Below are 18,387 nucleotides of genomic sequence, written 5' to 3' on the forward strand. Positions count from 1 at the left end.
TCAATAATGTTTGGGGGTATACATATTTCTTTATTGATAGTATAATATTAATGTACTTTGTAAGCGATTAATCCTTAGCAATGGGTACCATTATTTGCATGTACGTGAAGTCTCTGTTAACAATTTACATTTGTATTTTTTTATCGTGTACTTTTTGACTTGATTCTGGTATTCATTATGGTACTGTTATTTTAACCTTTGGACTGTTTATGTTTTAAACAGTACTATTGTATAAACAGGATATGTTTTTTGCTTGATGAGGTAGTATTTGTTATAACTACAGTTCTTTTTGTGTATGGATCGTGCATACATGTATTTTGTTTTAAGAATTTATCATTGTTAGTTTGCTACATTCCTTTGTGTTAAATATTCTTTGTCATTTATTTCCTCAGTAAATGACCATTCTTATTCCTGACAAATGTGTTGTGTTAATGTGTCAACAAGTAACATGTCAAACGGAGCATCACCCTATCCGTTTTATTCATCAGAATTATTCAACTTTTTAAAGCATTGACTTATAAACAAAGAAAAATAAATCAGACATAAAATACATAAAATAACGGAGCATCACCCTATCCGTTTTATTCATCAGAATTATTCAACTTTTTAAAGCATTGACTTATAAACAAAGAAAAATAAATCAGACATAAAATACAAGCTTAGATCATGTACGATTAATATCTTTAGTTTTTTTTTTTTTATAAATCTTTGACAATAAGCATCCGTTGCTCCTGTTCTCATTTATAAGATAAAAACACACTTTGATATTTGAACTTACAATCAAGTTTTCGAAATTGCCATGGCAAGTTTAACTGCAGAAATACGTAAACAGTGTAAACTTTGCAATTAAAAAAGCGCACTTTCACATTTTTAGCGTCGTAGGTCAATCCAGCGAATACCAGCTGTATTTTGTGGTTTGTTAATAATATAGTTACTTGTGTATGTCTTAACTACCAAGATAGTGATAAGTGATAACAGAAATAACTCTTCTTCTACCACATATAAAAATATACACATATGACGTGCCTAATAATCAAAAAAATCAAACGTATAAATATCTTATTCCGTCTAGCCCTGTGTTTTTTTTTTGGTATTATCTCAGATAATATCTTATATTTATTCACATTTGTATAAAAACAACAAAAACAAATACATATGAATTATTTTATTTCAATATTTTTAACAGATCTTATACGTAATGTTAATTCGAATGTATACAAAGAGTATGAATGGAAATGAATAATTTTGGGTATTTATATTCCATAAATAATTGAACATGTAGCTTTGCGTAAAGCCGATGTTGTTTTTCATTATTTTTTCATTGAAAACTGCTTTTAAAAGATAGTCTATTAGTCAATCAAGGGTTTCAAATAAATAATATTATTTTGATATTTTTCACGTTTATCAAAGTAAGATTGTTGTTTTTTGGATAAAACTCTGAATACTTTTTTTTTTTATATTGAAATATGTAATATAATTGCTTTTTGACTTTTCTGTCATAGAATATTTTCTTTGTTCTAAAACTTCCGGTCGCTAGCTAATAGAGCCATCTGAAGAATTGTCCTCGACTGGGATACATCATCTTAATGCAAATAAGAATAAAAGTTTTATGTCTATATGTATATGTAACGTGTTTATTTGTTAGAATAGCTTTTAGCTTTATACATGAATTATTTATGAATAAATTTAGAAGAAATAGTTATTTTTAATTGTATAACATTACATGATTTGGTCATTTTGTCAGATATTATAAAATAACATAAAAAGAATTAAAAAGGATCAATATAAACCATACACTTAGATGATACATAATTGTATGCAATTGTATGCGTGGATATTGCATTTATTTTAGATTTTTAACAATATTTATAGTGTTTTAGTGTGCTATATGATATTATTTATTAACAGGTGTATGAAGCCTACCTATACCTTTCTATAAGGGTTTCTGTACTCTCTGTTCCATCCTAAATTACATGTAGTGTATGTATAATTTATTATCATCTGTCATATTTGAGAAGTACTGTAAATTATGTCCAATTTTTTTGGTAATCACAATAGTATGGTAAATAATACCTGCATGAATTAAGTAGAGGGAAAGAGTTTCATATCAATGTTTACATCTATTTCATTCATGTTTAATAGGAATATATCTTAATTTATTATTTTATACTTACCTAAATTTACGTGCATGTGAATGAAATGCTATATTACGACACATAGTATTACAGTCGAGTAATTCTTATTCATACCATATATGTATAGGAACGACACATACATATCGTTTTGGAATAAATTTGCGGAATTCCAAAAGTCTGGTTGTTTATATATATAATTTTCTTAAGTGCGTGCTGACTGTCCCCGCACGTTTACTACAAAGTATATATTGTTTGCGCACGTGCGATGATATAACATTACAGCACAGGGAAACGTTCTACAATGATCGAGGACTTCTGTAGGTTTCAGTCAGTTTTTTACGAAGGACGTTCCTTACCAGCGCAGTGTGTTTCATATTTTTTTTTAAAACGCGTTTCTAACTTAGAAATAAAGATTCATTATTTTAGTATTATGAGGTGATCAAATACTGTCATGGGTGATTAAATTCGATAAAGTTCTTATGACTTTATGATGAATTAGACCACGCCCGACCGCATTTCATAACCGTAATTTTCAAAGAAAATTTATTCTATCATAAATGGTATTTTAAATAACAATTTGTTTATTCCACACAAACTTCACAATCAGAAGAAAAATCAAGCATTCTTATAGTGATATTCAAACAAACTTTTAATTGCAATTTCCCTTAACCAGTGTAGCTTCTTGGTTAAAACTTTTCTCTTGAATGCCGCTGGACGGCGTATTTATCAATTTTGATTTTTTCCCTCCAAACAACCACTGATTTTAGCTGACAACCAAACATTATATTATACAAAGAAGATGAATATTGTTATTTGTGTTAATCCTGCAAAGAGTATTGAAGAGAAGCAGTATAATTTTCCTCTCGCGCAATTTGTTTTCGCAGAAATATGGCATAGCTACCTCTTTGTACATTAGTATGGTGTACATATTAAGCTTATTTTGGGAAATCGAAAAACTGTTCATACTTTTTAGGCTTTGTCAAACATTCCTTATTTTCAAAGTTTTAGGTAATAATAGAATCTTGATCGAACCAAAATAATTGAGTTAACAAAATGCTTCCTTTGAAAAGCATTGAAATACACAATACAAGCGGATAAGTTAACTTTAGGGATGAACTATGTTAAATAACCTTTAAAAGGACACGTAGAGCAATAGTTCTAGAACATCCAAATTACGAGGGTCAATCAAAAATTACGTGGACAATGTTCTTCTTTACTTTATTTTGTCGACAACATTTAATATTTCCACATTATTATTTGTTAAAACATGTTTTTATTTTATGTGTAAAGTTTCACTGCATTTGATCAAAAGGTGATCATCATATTTAAATTTCAAATCAAAATGTATTGTAGTCACGACGCACCCTCATCACCACTTTAACGTAAAAAACCCGACGTCACGACGACCTTGTTTTACAGCTTTTTAAAGTACTCCCCTCTGCATTTCACACAAAGTCTGTGGCGCTTGACCCACTCATTAAAGACATCTCTGTACCACCTGTCATCTAGTTTGTTTACAATTGTTCGAATAGCATAAACTAATTCTTCGCTGTTCTCAAATTTTCTACCACGTAATTCAGCTTTCACTGTTGGAAAGATCTTGAAATCGCAACACAAAATTTTACAGCCATTCTTTGCTCAGTGACGTCGTTCAACGTCATCTTTTTTTTGCCTTTTTGATTAAGAGTACCTGTCTTTTAACACTGATTTTTTTTATCAACGGATCAACGTATTACGTCATAATGCAGCAAATCAAATGACGTAATATTACCTAGTAAAGCCGTATAAATTTTATTTTGATTTGGCGCCATATAACAAAGATCTAGTCAAAATTTTGTATGATGAAATATTTATTGATAAATTGGAATAAACTTAAAATAAAGTGTTCAATTGGTAAGGATTTATTGCTAAAGTATGTCTTTAAAATTTGGTAGTTATATGACGTAAAGTAAAAACGCATTTTTTGATGGACCCTCGTAGAAGGCTTCCAACAACAGCATGTATTGTAGTGGAATCTTATTTTCAGAGTTTTTATTATTGAATTATACATTTGTTTGGATTTGGAATTTTTTGCATTTCCTAGGCGGCTGTTGATAGGTAAGTCGTTACTCCCTCGGAATAAACGAAAACTGGAGAGGGCGATCGGGGCTCATGACCATGTTAAGCAAGGGTTCCACTGAGCCATGATGATACTCAACCTTGTAGTTCTGCACAATCTGTAAATTAAACGTTTATCATTTATAATGATTGTCAAAGACAACGACATAAGAAGAAAAAGTAACATGATCCAATTCAAAATTAAGTTTTCCTCAGGTTCTTTTAGAAGTCAATTTTATGAGGAAATGTAAATTCCCACTTTTATTTATGAATTTGACGGTCTTACATTTTCAAATGACCTCACCTTAGTTAAAAGTATGTACATTTCTTGTTCGGCAAATCGGCGACCTGTAAATAAAACAAACCATAGTTCTGGAGAAAAGTTACATTTTAAATGTAATTGATGATTTTAGGTAACTGTTATAATTTACAACCGTTAGAATGAATTCAGAAATGTTCAATAATATATCTTAATTGTATAATCAAGTTTAAATTGATGCTTCAAATTCTTTAAAAATATGCTGACATGTATTGCGGTATCGTCTCTCAATATGCAAAGTTACATGTTTAAAAAAAATGAAAATATACATCGTACAAAAGAATAAATACTCATAATTGAATTAAAATTAATTTATAATTTTTCTTAAAGAAACAAAAAAATTGACAAGAACAATAACATTACCTATACACATGCGCGCTCCATGTCCCCACACAAGGTTTGACATTGCTTTAAGGTTATTATCCATCCCGCTGTCCTTTAACCAGCGCTCTGGTTTAAACACTTCTGGCTCAGAATAATACTGACTGTTTCGAAACATAGCGTACATGTTAGCCTGAACATGGGTCTATTGAAAAAAAAATGGATACAATATAATTACTATTATAACAGTGACTTGACCCAAAGTGTCGGATCACTTCGAGTTGCCAGGCGCGGATCATCAGGGTATATAATTAAGTTGATTTAATTTGGTTCTAGAACCATTTTAACAAGACTTAACAGGACTTTCGGTGGACTTAGCTATCTATTTCTTGCGTCAAAACAAGTTAAAAATGACGCGGTTTCAAGCGAAATATGCACCGATTGCGTAGTCTGAGCTCAAAAGCCAGACAAATCTTGTTGATGTCAAAGAGCCATGATTGAGTGGCCAGCAATGAAATAGACAGGCCTACGTCGCATTGCTGTTTGACACATCTACCCAAAGTCCAAGCTCTTGTTAAAATGGTTCTATATTCATCATTTCAGTCTATATGATAGAGTATAAAATCCACATATGAAAACAACGTAAATTAAAAATGTTTCGAAATTAATGCATTTTTGTTTTGAATTGATTAAATAAGTTTAAATCAAGACTCGTGAAACAGCAGACTACATGTCGTACATACTCCTGCAGGTAAGTTGTAACCTCCGATCTCAAGGTCCTCTTCCAAATATCTACTTGTGGTGAAGGTCAAAGGATAAAGCCTTAAAACATCAAACACAAAACAGATATTTTCATAACACGACATGTTTGAATCATTTACATGTACTCATTTATTATTTAAACACATGTTTAATATTTACAGAATATACATTTCTCCCAATATCCTTTGACTACCAACCTGAACGTCTCTTTGACCACTGCTTTGACGTACTGGAGCCTGGACAGCCTCTCCGGTGTAATGGCTTCGTTGTTTGGTAATACTTGTTTGATTTCTTTGTACAGCTTCTCCTGGGCGACTGGATTTTTTGCCAAGCAGTATAACGCCCATAAAATACCACTGGATGTCTGAGATTGAAAACAATGGTGTAACTATTAAAATTCAAATTTATATATGCTATCTGAAATTCCGATAAAAAATATTGCTAGAGTATTCAAATGAAGTGACCTATAGCATTTTATATGTCAGATTTGTTGGTTTAATGATTTTCAAGCCTTTATGTACGGTTTCTGTTGAAGCCTCGCAGTATACATTTATAAATGTATTTGTTGCACATATATTCGATTTAAACAATTTGAAAGACTACAATATTTAATAAGTATTTTTAAAAATGTAGCTGATGATAGAATGTGTTTTATCAATAAAAATTTCCAATCTTAGTTTTTCTCAAAAGCTTTGACCATGTGTTGATTTTTAAAATAAAGCCTTATTTATGGATTTTAATAAATAATTTGGTTAAATTGGCTAATACATTTTTTAAAAATCACATCTGTCATTTCAGACGCTGGTAGCTAAATATGAATCATTTTGTTGATAAATCTTACTCCCGTGATATACCGTTTCAGTGGCGCCCACCAGAAGATCAACACACGTGGACAAGGCTTCTTGCTTCGTCAATGACTCTTGATTCATCATATACTCTATAAACGGCGTCCTCTCCCCTTCCTTTGCGGGGTTTTCCCGAATTTGATCAGCTTTCTGTATGTATAAAATGTTTCATTCATCACATCAATGCGTTTTATGACTAAAATTGCTTTTGAATATCAAACTCTTTATCTGTTATCTAAATAGCTGAAGTAAAAAATGGGAGCAGATTTATTTGATACCTCCCGAGCCTAACGTTTTGAAAGTTATTTTTGCTTAAAGCGATAACCTTTACATTGTGAAAATTTTGGGAACTAGCAATTAAATAAAGCATATTGGAAATTAACATTATAGTTGCTGAGAGAGAGAGAGAGAGAGAGAGAGAGAGAGAGAGAGAGAGAGAGAGAAGAGAGAGATAGAGAGAGAGAGAGTAACTGGGTATACTAAAATTCGAACGGACGGTTGCAAAACCAATTGGGATTAGTTTCTAAACTTTCTGTTTATATCAACTCGAATATAGAGATGAAAAACCCAACTTTATTACTATTCTAATTAATGTTATATTAATTAAACATTTAAACAACTTAAACAAGTTCAGAAGTACAACACCTAACACCAGTTAACGTCTAGGTGGCAAATATATGACAATCGAATGTGTTTATTCATAATTATTAATTAATCAATAGTTTCTTTTCCAGTCTCCTCCTTATTGGACTTTGTAATGTAAATTGGTGAATGTTCCTAGATCGTTTATTTAGATAACAGGAGTTTTTTCCTCATCTATTTTAAAAAACATTTACGTAATTATTATTTCCCTTCAATGTTAACATAATATCACAAGCCGAACTAATAATAACAAGAGGCCCAGGGACCACATCGCTCACCTGAGCAACAATTGCTTTATTCTGATCAAATTAGCATTACAGTATCAAAATATCTTGACAACTAAGTACAGTAGATCTTGCTAAAACAAATTGAAAATCTGCAAATTTTTATCCACCTCTTATTTTTTGGTAAATACCAAGCCCCTTTTGTTGTTGTACCTGTAAGAAGATTTTTCTCTATTCCTATATACCCCCCCCCCCATTTCGTGACCCCACTTTTCTCTAGGGAATCATGGTTTCATCAAACTTAAATCTGCATTACCTGTGCTTTCACACTGAGCACTGAGTTTTGGACCGAAAACTTTCCCAGAATATTTTTAAAGATTTTTTCTATATATTCCTATGTAAAAATTCAAACCGCCATCACGGTCCCACCCTACCACTAGGGACTGTGATTTTGCAAACTTGAATTTACACTACCCGAGGATGCCTCTACACAAGTTTAAGCTTTTCTGGCCAAATAATCTTTTAAAAGAAGATTTTTAAAGATTTTCTCTACATATTTCTAAGTAAAAATTCATCCCCCATTGTGGCCTCACCCTACCCCTGGACTATTATTTAAACAAACTTGAATCTATATGATCTGGGGATGCTTCCACTCAAATTTGGGCTTTCCTGGCCTAATAGTTTTGAGAAGATTTTCTCTATATATATGAATTTATCCCCCATTGTGGCCCCGCCCTACCCCCAGGGACCATGATTTGAACAAACTTGAATCTACACTATCTGAGAATGCTTCCACTCAAAGTTGAGCTTTCCTGGCCTAATGGTTTTTGAGAAGAACATTTTTAAAGATTTTCTCTATATATTCCTATGTAAAACTTGATCCCCCAATTGTGGCCCCACCACACCACCGGGGACCATGATTTGAACAAACTTGAATCTACACTACCTGAGAATGATTCCATTTCAATTTGAGCTTTTCTGACCTAATAGTGTTTGAGAAGAAGATTTTTAAAGATTTTCTCTATATATTCCTAAGTAAAACTTGATCCCCCAATTGTGGCCCCACCCTACCCCCGGGGACCATAATTTGAACAAACTTGAATCTACACTACCTGAGGATGCTCCCATTTTAATTATCTCCCCTTTAAAGAGGGCGTGGCACTTAATTTGAACAAACTTGAATCCCCTTCACCTAGTGGTGCTTTGTGCCAAATTTGGTTGAAATCTGCCCAGTGGTTCTTGAAAAGAAGATGAAAATGTGAAAAGTTTACAACAACGACGACGACAACAACGACGACGACAACGACGACAGACAACGGACAAATTGTGATCAGAAAAGTTCACTTGAGCCTTTGGCTCAGGTGGGCTAAAAAAGGGAGCAATTTGATTTGATACCTTCCGAGCCTGACGTTTTTTAAAGTTTCTTTTGCATTGTGAAAATGTTGGGAACTAGCAATTAAATAAAGCATATTGGAAATTAACTTAATAGTTTTTTTTAAATTAAGTTCAGTTTTTGTAATCATGATGCAAAGTAAAATCACCTTGTTCACGTATGATTTGCCAATCCTGAAAACGTTGTCACAGTAATTTACATACTGCCTCCAATCTTTGGTAGGGAATATCTTGTAAATTGGTAAACTATACATAAGAACTTGCATCAACCGAAAGAGGCCCTGTAAATTTTCTATAAAGATCTGTGCTTCGTGTGGAGGATTTGAACTAAAGATTCCCAATCTTGATTCGAAGAGGAAGGTACCCATAGCTGAAAAATGAACCAAAATTATAACTATGTGATATAATAGGTTAAAGAATATTTTTTTTTAGACATAAATATTATTCATATAGAAAAAAGTCTCACATTCCATTGCCCATTTAAAACATTCTTTTTCAATGCCAATGACTTCGCCTTGTTGATTCCTAATGCAGGATATATGAACGATGAAATCGTCTGCTACTTCATCCATGCTTTTACAGTATTCCGAAACTTCTTTCATCTTAAGCATTTTCTTTGAGGCTGCACTGCGGTATTTGTGCCATTCAGGACCGTGTCTGTATCATAAAAATCGATTTAGTCACGAAGACTCCCATTGCACATATTTATAATGCGATTGATAGACAAAGAATATAACTTTACGAGTTAACTAGTCCCTGTCCCATCTTTCTTTTCTCGCGATACAGGAACCAAGGTTCTAAGTCACGGCGTAATGGATATTTCCCTTCTGCTCTTACGACCTTATTGTACTCAGCTGGGTCACTTATAACAAGTGTTGTAAAGTTAGCCAGTTTCTCCTTAAAAACGGGTCCATACTGAAGAGATCGTTGTTGATATACCTGTTCATTATACGTATGTACATACTTAGTATATGATGTGAAAATAAGGTGAATTACTCGGAATTCAATGCAAAATCATTATTGATGTTTTAAAAATTGTAAAAGTTCAAATTTCTGTTCTGTTACCCAGTTATCACCAAGAACAAATGTTACCTCGTAGAGTTTGTTAAAGGGAAGCCCGTCTTTCTTCATATAATCTAAGAGTGTTCCTACAATAGGGAAACCTTTTGGGCCAGGGATGTTGTCAAAGGCTATCACTGAGGGTGTCAGGGGCTGTTGGTCCTTGTTTTGTTCATAGGATTTGTCTAAAGTGTCCTGTCCTCTTTGAACTGGACACTATATAAGGCACAACTTTAAATATATAAATTATGTAAATAAATTTTTCAAAACTGATTTTTTAATGTAACAAAATTTAGTTTCTGTTACAATTGATGTAACTTGATGTACTAATGTCTATCCAAAGTTCACGTTTTTTGATGAATAAAAATGAATTAGAATAGGCCTTTTGCTAAAAATGTGTCTTGCATTTTTTAAAAAGATGATGCAACGATCAAGACTTGGTAATTATCACAAAAACCTTTCCTTTTTTAAATTTTGAAATACTCCCCATGAAATCCTTTTTTTATCATGTCAACCCTTGCCATTGCATTGCACGGAAAAAAAATATTTTTTAAATTCGCATCAACATAAATAGTAAAATTGGATAGCAGACATTGGAGAAACGTTCGACAAAACGTCCTCTTCCTGCAGACTGTAGTTTCAGTGCCACTGATTGCGAAGTGTGTTTAGATTATCTATTGAAAAAAGATACTGATGGTTTGTGATTATGTAATATTATGTACATCAACACACTAGGGATTTCAAATAGTTCCAGTGACGTTATTATGATACGTAACAGTATTATCAAATATTTGAGGAAAACTGTTTTTGTTTAAAGGTCTAATTGTATTTTTTTTTATATGTAGGAAGAGTATAATTATCATGATCGGGCAAACTCATCATGTATAAGCAATATACTTGCCTTCGAGTCTTTCTCTTTTCGAATGAGACATGTTTTTTCTTGTGTATTTTATAACAATATTATTAAAAAAAACATACTGAACATATCGTCGCCAGCATAACATTACAAATTAATTAACTTTGGGCAGATATAGTACATCAAATAATAATATGCGTTAAAGTGAGAAAAAACTAACACCACAAATATCATGTTTATTCAAACCATGAAGTCCTTATGAATAAATTATAAATTGTTCTTACCGCAATAGGTGCAACGTTTGTAACGATTGTCTGAGGACTGGATGAGGACAAGGAAACAACTCGCTTTTGAGAGCGATACATTTTTGTAAAGAGGTAGAATAATCTGCTTCTGTTTGCCATTTTTGTTTCTAAATTTGCAAGACACGAGATTTCACGAACACTGTTATTAAGACAAGTATTGAATTTCTCTTTTATAAAATCAAAATGTATAATATACAAACGACATACCTTTTTCTTTTCCTTTATTTTCCCAAAAGAATGTTGTTGTGTTTGCTGCCAGAGACTCGAGTGCCCCCTCTTAATGGTATCAGTCAGCACAAATCAATCAGATTCCAGAAGAATTTTTTTTTTAAAACTCACAATTCGTCACGTGACCGTATATGCAAACACTGACGTATTGGTCAATAACAAATATTCAATTATAACGCATACTTTTCACAAAAATTGGCTTAATTCAAGAAAGATCTTTTTCGTTTTGCGACTGTTCGAAGTATTAAAAATGTAATCACTTTCTTAAACTGAACTTGGTGATATTACAATTGTATGAAATTTTCATAATACTTCTTTAGTTCAACAGATATGAGATGGCTTGAGATCAAGTTTTAGTAAATGAAAGGCACTTACAGGGTTATGAAGTTTAAATATTTGTTCATTCAATGGTGTTTGATAGCAATAGCTTATTCGAGCTTAATTCATAGGTAAAGACGATACAAGATGTGTTCTTAACTGTCACTTTCAACGATGTGTTCAATATTTAATTTAAGAAGTATTTTATTCAAGTATATAGATACATTGAAATGGATTGAACAGCAGGCATAATGCCTATTTTCCTATGTTCTCTCCTGATGTGTTCAATAAAATATCACTTTAAAGTAGGAGACAAGAAGATATCAAATTTAAAACATTATGTTTTCAGATTTTAGCATCGAAAATAAAATTATATATGAAGCATCTTTGTTTTAAATAATTCGAAACACAAATTTCATGAAATAAATAAGCTTTCTCTTTTACTTGATCTTGACCAAAAGAAAACGGGATATATATAGAAAATTAAAACATTTTTTTGGACAATCTGTTCAAAACTGTTAAAAATTCATCATAATACCTATATTGCCGATGTAATAAACTTGTTACATTTATCGATATCGATCATGACCTACATGTATAGGTGTGTTCATAAAGATATTTTATGACTATGACGTGTCCTAGACAGTGACGTCGGAAGCAAATTGAAAGGGGGGTGGGCTATTATTGTCAAAAATCTTGACAAAGGTTTTGGTTAAAGTTATGTCTAAGTTTGAAAAGAAAGTGGGGGAGGCCTCAGGGGGCTAAGCCCCTAGACCACCCCCACCCCCTTTCCGTTCCAACACCCATGCTAGAACGTGTTGGTCCTAAGTCAGTTTCTCGAATCTTCTTGAAAAACGAGGAACCATCCTAACATCTTAACTTGAGCTTGTCTCATGACTAACCTTAGTTTGTAAAATCTTGTATTCATTGATTTTTATTGCTGTTGTGATGCCCTTTTAGAATCATTAGTGCAAGACGATTATTTTTACCTCTCATGTACAAGCTAACAAATAAAAAGAATTGGTTTAATAAAAATTACTTATAATATAATCGTATTTAATCGTATAATCGTCTTTACTTTGATTCATTAGTTAAGATCATGTTAAATGATATTCAGCAGACATAATCACGAAACTGTCTTAAGACCAAAACATGTCCTTAAAATCTTTTAGGATACGTTTTTCTCTTTCCTAATTGAAGATCTTCCACAAATTCATACTTCGTTCTTACTTTGGACAAGCGATCAAATGTGTTGATGATCGTTAGATGTTTCTTACAAGATAGGTACGGGGTAATAAGACAATCTCTACCTTTCTTCTATAAAACATTATCTTCAACAAGCGTCAAACTCCTACTACTTTCTACCTCGGAAGAGGGTATATATTGATCAGTGAACGCTAAGAAAGAAACCCTGTTGATTTGTAGCTCCTTAATGAAAGAGACTTAGGAGATACAATCCGCATTATGTCCGTCAGAATGTTTCATTTAGAAGGTCATTGTTTTAATCACACTTTGAGCATTTGACCTATCCACAGATGTGATCTCGCGTTGACTGAATCTAGCTCCAAAGGAGTCTTCTGGGAGCCAGAGAAAAAGAGCAGAATAACTTCTTGCTGTGTAAAAATAATTACACAACCCAAAATTCATGACGCTGTCTTAAAAATTGATAAGAATTTGCATGCACTATGAAATGTTATCTAACAGAATATATACGCAAATTTAAAATTGTATTTAGAATTCTTTCACTATCTTGTTGCTACATACACATTTTAACTGACACTTTATGGTTAAAAAACAAAATAAAGATAATAATTTGATAGGTGATAAGACTTAAGTATATGATTTTTATGATTCTTGTCTAGCAAACTGTTGTCACCATCCTCACCTGTGGTTCATTGGGGCTCACTAGGGTTATCATTCTGTTAAGTAAATTACTTTGGAGTTCAAGAAGGTACACTGAAGTCAAAATTGGTGCACTTAGGTATCATTCGGGTTCATTGAAATGCATTCTGAAATCAGTTGGGTGTATGGACTCCGTTATAGTTTTTTGGGACATAGTGAAACTCATTGGCATATAAGGATAAAAAGAGGGTATGGGCCTCAATAGGTTCTTTGGGATATATTGAGGTATTAATAGAGTTCTTTAGGGGATAAACTGAAATTCATTATCTGGAATATAATTTTAGGGCTATAAGTAATGTTGGAATGGTATGGAGATTGGTGTTTCTGGGATATATTGAAATCATTTCGATATTAGAATAATAAAGAAAAATGAGCTTCTTTGGGTTCTTTGGAATACACTGAAACTTATAGGGATATAAGGATAATGAGATAATAATAATTTGGGCCTGATTTATTTCTTTGTGATACATTGAAACTCATCTAAATATTAGAATAAAAAAGGAGTATGATTGTACTTTTTTAGGTTCTTTAGAATACTTTGAAACTCGCTGGGATATAAGGATATTAATAAGTAGTTTTGGGCTTGTCTTCTGGATAGTGGATACATAATGTCTTCCCACAAATGTTTATTTAAAAATAAAATTTGGTATTAAGACTATCTATCTCCCTTTGTACGGGTATACATATATATGTATTTTCTTTTTGTGTTGTAACTTTTTTATGCATTTCTCTCTTTTCCAAATTTGAGCTTCCGAGGTCGAAAGCAATTGAAACAAGGGGGAAAAAAGTCATAACACCAAATTTTATTTTCAAATAAACATTTGTGGGAAGACAGATATGTATTGAATAATTTCATGATTAATGAAATTCATAATTTGGGACTATAATTTGGGTTTTAGATAACATTCTAAGATTTGATTTTTCTACGGATGTCTCTTTATTATGCAATATAATACGACATACAAATGTCCTTTTTTTAGTATAACTTGGTTAAATTAGTCTTTTAAAAAAAAACGCAAAGTGTTTCCGCTTAAAAAAATATTGGCATGACAAGCTAATGGAACTCTATTGTATATAAGTAATTGATTTACATTAGAGCTGTTAATTACCGTCCGATGTTTAATCACATCGATGCTCAAGTGATTATGTAATAATATTTCGTTCCTTTTGTTAGTTTGTCTTTTTGTTAAGAAGGCCGCAAGGCCTGAGGTCAAACACAGGTATTCCTAATATCATGGCTATCTTTTTTAAGGTCATGTGATTGCTCGTTCCAAATAATCTTCTTTATAAGGAAATTTTTTACAACTTTTGTTTCGGTAAATAAACCAATCCTAAATTCTGATTGGCTAAAATCCTGGAATCCAAAGACACGGGGTTGTTGGTGTACAAATTATTATACTTATATTTCCTTTCTTTGTACTTCTCGCCACCGTAGAGGACGAATCATATTTGGAAAGCTCACACGAGTAAAACTGTTTAATAATCCAACAAGGATAATATACCTCAAAGCGAGTTATTTTCATTTCATTGAAGTTCAATTAATTTTATTACGAAAATAGCAATAAGACGTGAAAACAATCAAAGTAACAACCTGTGAACTTATGTAATTTATCTCCATTGCGGTGTAATTTTGGTTGGTGTTTATTGGAATACATATGGATTCATTGGGATACCTTTTGGCATCATTTGATTTCATTGAAGTTCAAATAATTTTTCTTCTCTGCCTTCTGTCATTTTATATCAGTGAGTTTATTCATTCATTTATGAGACTTGAGACATGGGTTCAATTAAATCATAATTTCAATTTCAATTTCTTTATTCACCAATTAAGGGCCCTCAAGGGGCAACAAAAAGATTTTACATTAAACAAAACAATCAATGAACATAAAACAAGAGGGAAAGAGAAAGAGTTCGATGATTGAAAGAGCTAGGACAGACATGAACATTTAATTAGTATATATATGTATGTTCATACTCAATACATATACATGTATGTATATTTATACCCATACATAAATATGTCATAATACATACAATCTAAAATAGTATATCATATGATTGAAAACTATATTTGACTAGGAAATAGAAATTAATGCAATGCCTTTTGTACAAATTTACCAAGAGAGTTTAATATATCTAATTCTTCACCGTTTAAAATCCCAAATAATTTTTGTTTATCTTGCAAACTAGAAAAAAGTCTTACCTCAGATGAAATTAAATCAAATAATTCTTCTCTTTCCTTTGTAAATTTGCTACATTGGATATAAAAATGTTCATCATCTTCAATTCTTTTAAGTGTACAATTTTTGGATATTCTTTCTATTCTAGGTGTGTTATTGTATATCTGCCCAATTCTATGAAAAGTCTTTGCGCTGATATATTAGTATGCAGTCTACAGATTGGCTGTCTGTATTCAGGTCTTAATAAAGTTAAATACTTTTCCAGTCTGAACTTGGTTTTCAAAAATATATAAGTAACAATTTTGCCATCTTCAAGTGTTTCATTTGAGTACTGCCAATCCATCAAATATTTTTCAGATTGTTTTAAAGAAGTAGCAAAGTCCTTTTTAGAATATGTCATATTGTTTTGAATATTAAGAATTTTTAGCAACTTTTCAGTAGAGGAATAGCAAGTTGTTTATTTGGCGAAATGACGTTCTTTACTGCATAGAAATGCATCTTTTAATAAAGGAAACTCTGTTGTTAAATTTTCTAATCTGTAGCAATATTCTAGTAATCTGTTGACAATATCATAATGTAGAGGAAATCTTCATAGTTCAGAAAGTGAAGCATAGTTCATGCTTTTCTTAGTCAAACCCAATATAGTTTTACAAAATTTGAGTATAAGTTTTTGCTATTAAGTTCTTATATATATTTAGACTGTTTTATTTTTATGTTATTGACATTAAATATTCCCCATATTTCAGAGCCATAAAGTAAAATAGGCTTTATAGTGTGATAACAATACATTTAAGCTAGTTGATATCCTGGGGTTTAGACTCAGGAAATCTTTCAGTATTTTAAAATAAGCTTTAAAACCCTTTTTGTATAATTCAACCTTAGCCAATGAGAAAGTCCCTGAAGCTGTGAAATGAATGCTTAAGTATTTATTGGAATTAACTTGCAGACCCCAGTCATCACAGTATTTCTCTAAGGCATTTAATTTTTGCTGAAGTCCTTCTAGTGATGATGAAAAGATTACTATGTCATCAGCATAGATATACATTAAACAGTCTATGTTTTTTTTAAATATATTGATATAGAGTCAATACAACCTTGTAAATATGACACACCCCTAATTTGATAGAAAAACGAGGAAGTAAGGAAATAACCATATTTAACACATGCTTCACTTTTTATATACATATAATTAATGATACTATAAAATTTGGTTCCCACATTATAGCCAGCTATGGCCAGACATTAGTCCTGACTTTTACCCCTTTCTTTTTATAACCAGTAACATTGGTTACATCGGTAACAATGTTTTGATTATGAATGATTTTCAAACTTTGTGACAGGTTACAGAGGTTACAGGTAACATTGGTTACAAAATAGAGTTAGGTTTGGGTTAGGATTAGGGTTCGGGATTAGGGTTAGTTTAGGGTTAGGGGTCAGGGTTAATTTAAGGTTAGGGGTAAGGGCTAGTTTAGGGTTATGGTAACCATTGTAACCAATGTTACCAATTTAAAAAAAAAAACCTGTAAATCATGAAAATGACTGTCACCACCGTTACCCTTTGTCACCAATGGATTATAGCAGTTACCATTGTAACCATTGTAACCAAATAAAATAAGAACCTCAGCTGAACAGAAAAAAATGCTCTCACCTCTGTTACCTTTGAAAATCATTCATAATCAAAACATTGTTACCGATGTAACCAATGTTACCTTTTGTCACCAATAGAATATACTTGTAATCGTTGTTACTGAATGAAATTAAACCATCCAGCGGAAAGAAAATAATCAGTTTTGTCTTAGGTTATGTTACTTTTGTCACCAGAAAGCAGTGCCTTGATACTGGTTACAAATGAAATAAGGTAAAAACTGATTATTTTGTCACCAGAAAGCAGTGCCTTGATACTTGTTACAAATGAAATACATGTAAGGTAAAAAGTCAGGACTCATTTCTGGCCATATCTACATAATACTGTACCGTAGTAGTTTAGTTTCAATCCATTGTGAACAACACTATCTAAAGCTTTATGAAAATCTATAAAGCAGATATATAATCTACCTTCTTTTGTATTACAATATTTATCAAATTAAGCATTTGACAATATGATCAGAGGTTCTGACATGTTTTGTAAATCCAACCTGACAAGGGTGTTGTGATAGATCGGGATTTCGTTTATATTTATTATTATTAGTATTTATATAGTGTTTTATTCTATTACTTTGGTAACGCCCACTTTATACGATAGCCAAGAACCCTAATGACAGTTGTCTTTGTTCTCTTTTCCGTATAAAAACTCAAGTAAGTCCTTATATGACGAGGGAGACGGCTGGTTTCGCTAGCTACATTTTTCCCGAGTCCCCATCTCGTCTGTCTATTTGAGGTCCCTGTTAAAAGTTTGGTTTTAGGGTTGATATAGACTTGTTTGTTCTTATTTTGTTCTAATAAATTTATAAAGGGTTGCTAATCTTGGTTTTCATTTACTTTGAGTTTTGTTTATTATATCTGGCTTATCTATATTGAGAATTGAACTTGAACTTTTCTAAATTATAAAAAAAGGGTTAGAACACGACTCACGGTAAAGTCGTGTTCATACCTTTTTATAATTTAGTAAAGTTTAATTCTTAATGTAGAGGTCAAATTCAGTCTCAAAACAAAAATAAACCCAACGCGAAGTACTGATAAAAACCTACAGGGCACTGACCTGTGTATTATAGATTGTTTTCACTTAGCAGTGGCCTCGGAAGCAAATTGAAAGTGGGGGGGGGGGGGAGGGGGGGGGCTAGACTCATAGGCGTCGGAACCGGG

At 32.1% G+C, this 18,387-nt stretch overlaps 1 protein-coding gene across 1 annotated transcript; it reads right to left on the minus strand.

Moving 5' to 3' along the window:
- Positions 1–4,149: 4,149 nt before the first annotated feature.
- LOC105336443 (cytochrome P450 10) lies at positions 4,150–11,309 on the minus strand. The gene is made up of 12 exons (XM_011440753.4): positions 11,165–11,309; positions 10,937–11,064; positions 9,830–10,012; positions 9,480–9,676; positions 9,204–9,394; positions 8,887–9,107; positions 6,489–6,629; positions 5,832–5,998; positions 5,616–5,694; positions 4,915–5,077; positions 4,537–4,580; positions 4,150–4,351 (listed from the first exon to the last, which is right to left on the minus strand). Exons 2-12 carry the CDS (start codon positions 11,054–11,056, stop codon positions 4,241–4,243), a joined length of 1,617 nt encoding a protein of 538 aa, XP_011439055.4. The 5' UTR covers positions 11,057–11,064; positions 11,165–11,309; the 3' UTR covers positions 4,150–4,240.
- Between the last annotated feature and the right edge of the window lie 7,078 nt (positions 11,310–18,387).

This window comes from Magallana gigas, chromosome 7, assembly GCF_963853765.1.
Source record: "Magallana gigas chromosome 7, xbMagGiga1.1, whole genome shotgun sequence".
NCBI lineage: Eukaryota > Metazoa > Mollusca > Bivalvia > Ostreida > Ostreidae > Magallana > Magallana gigas.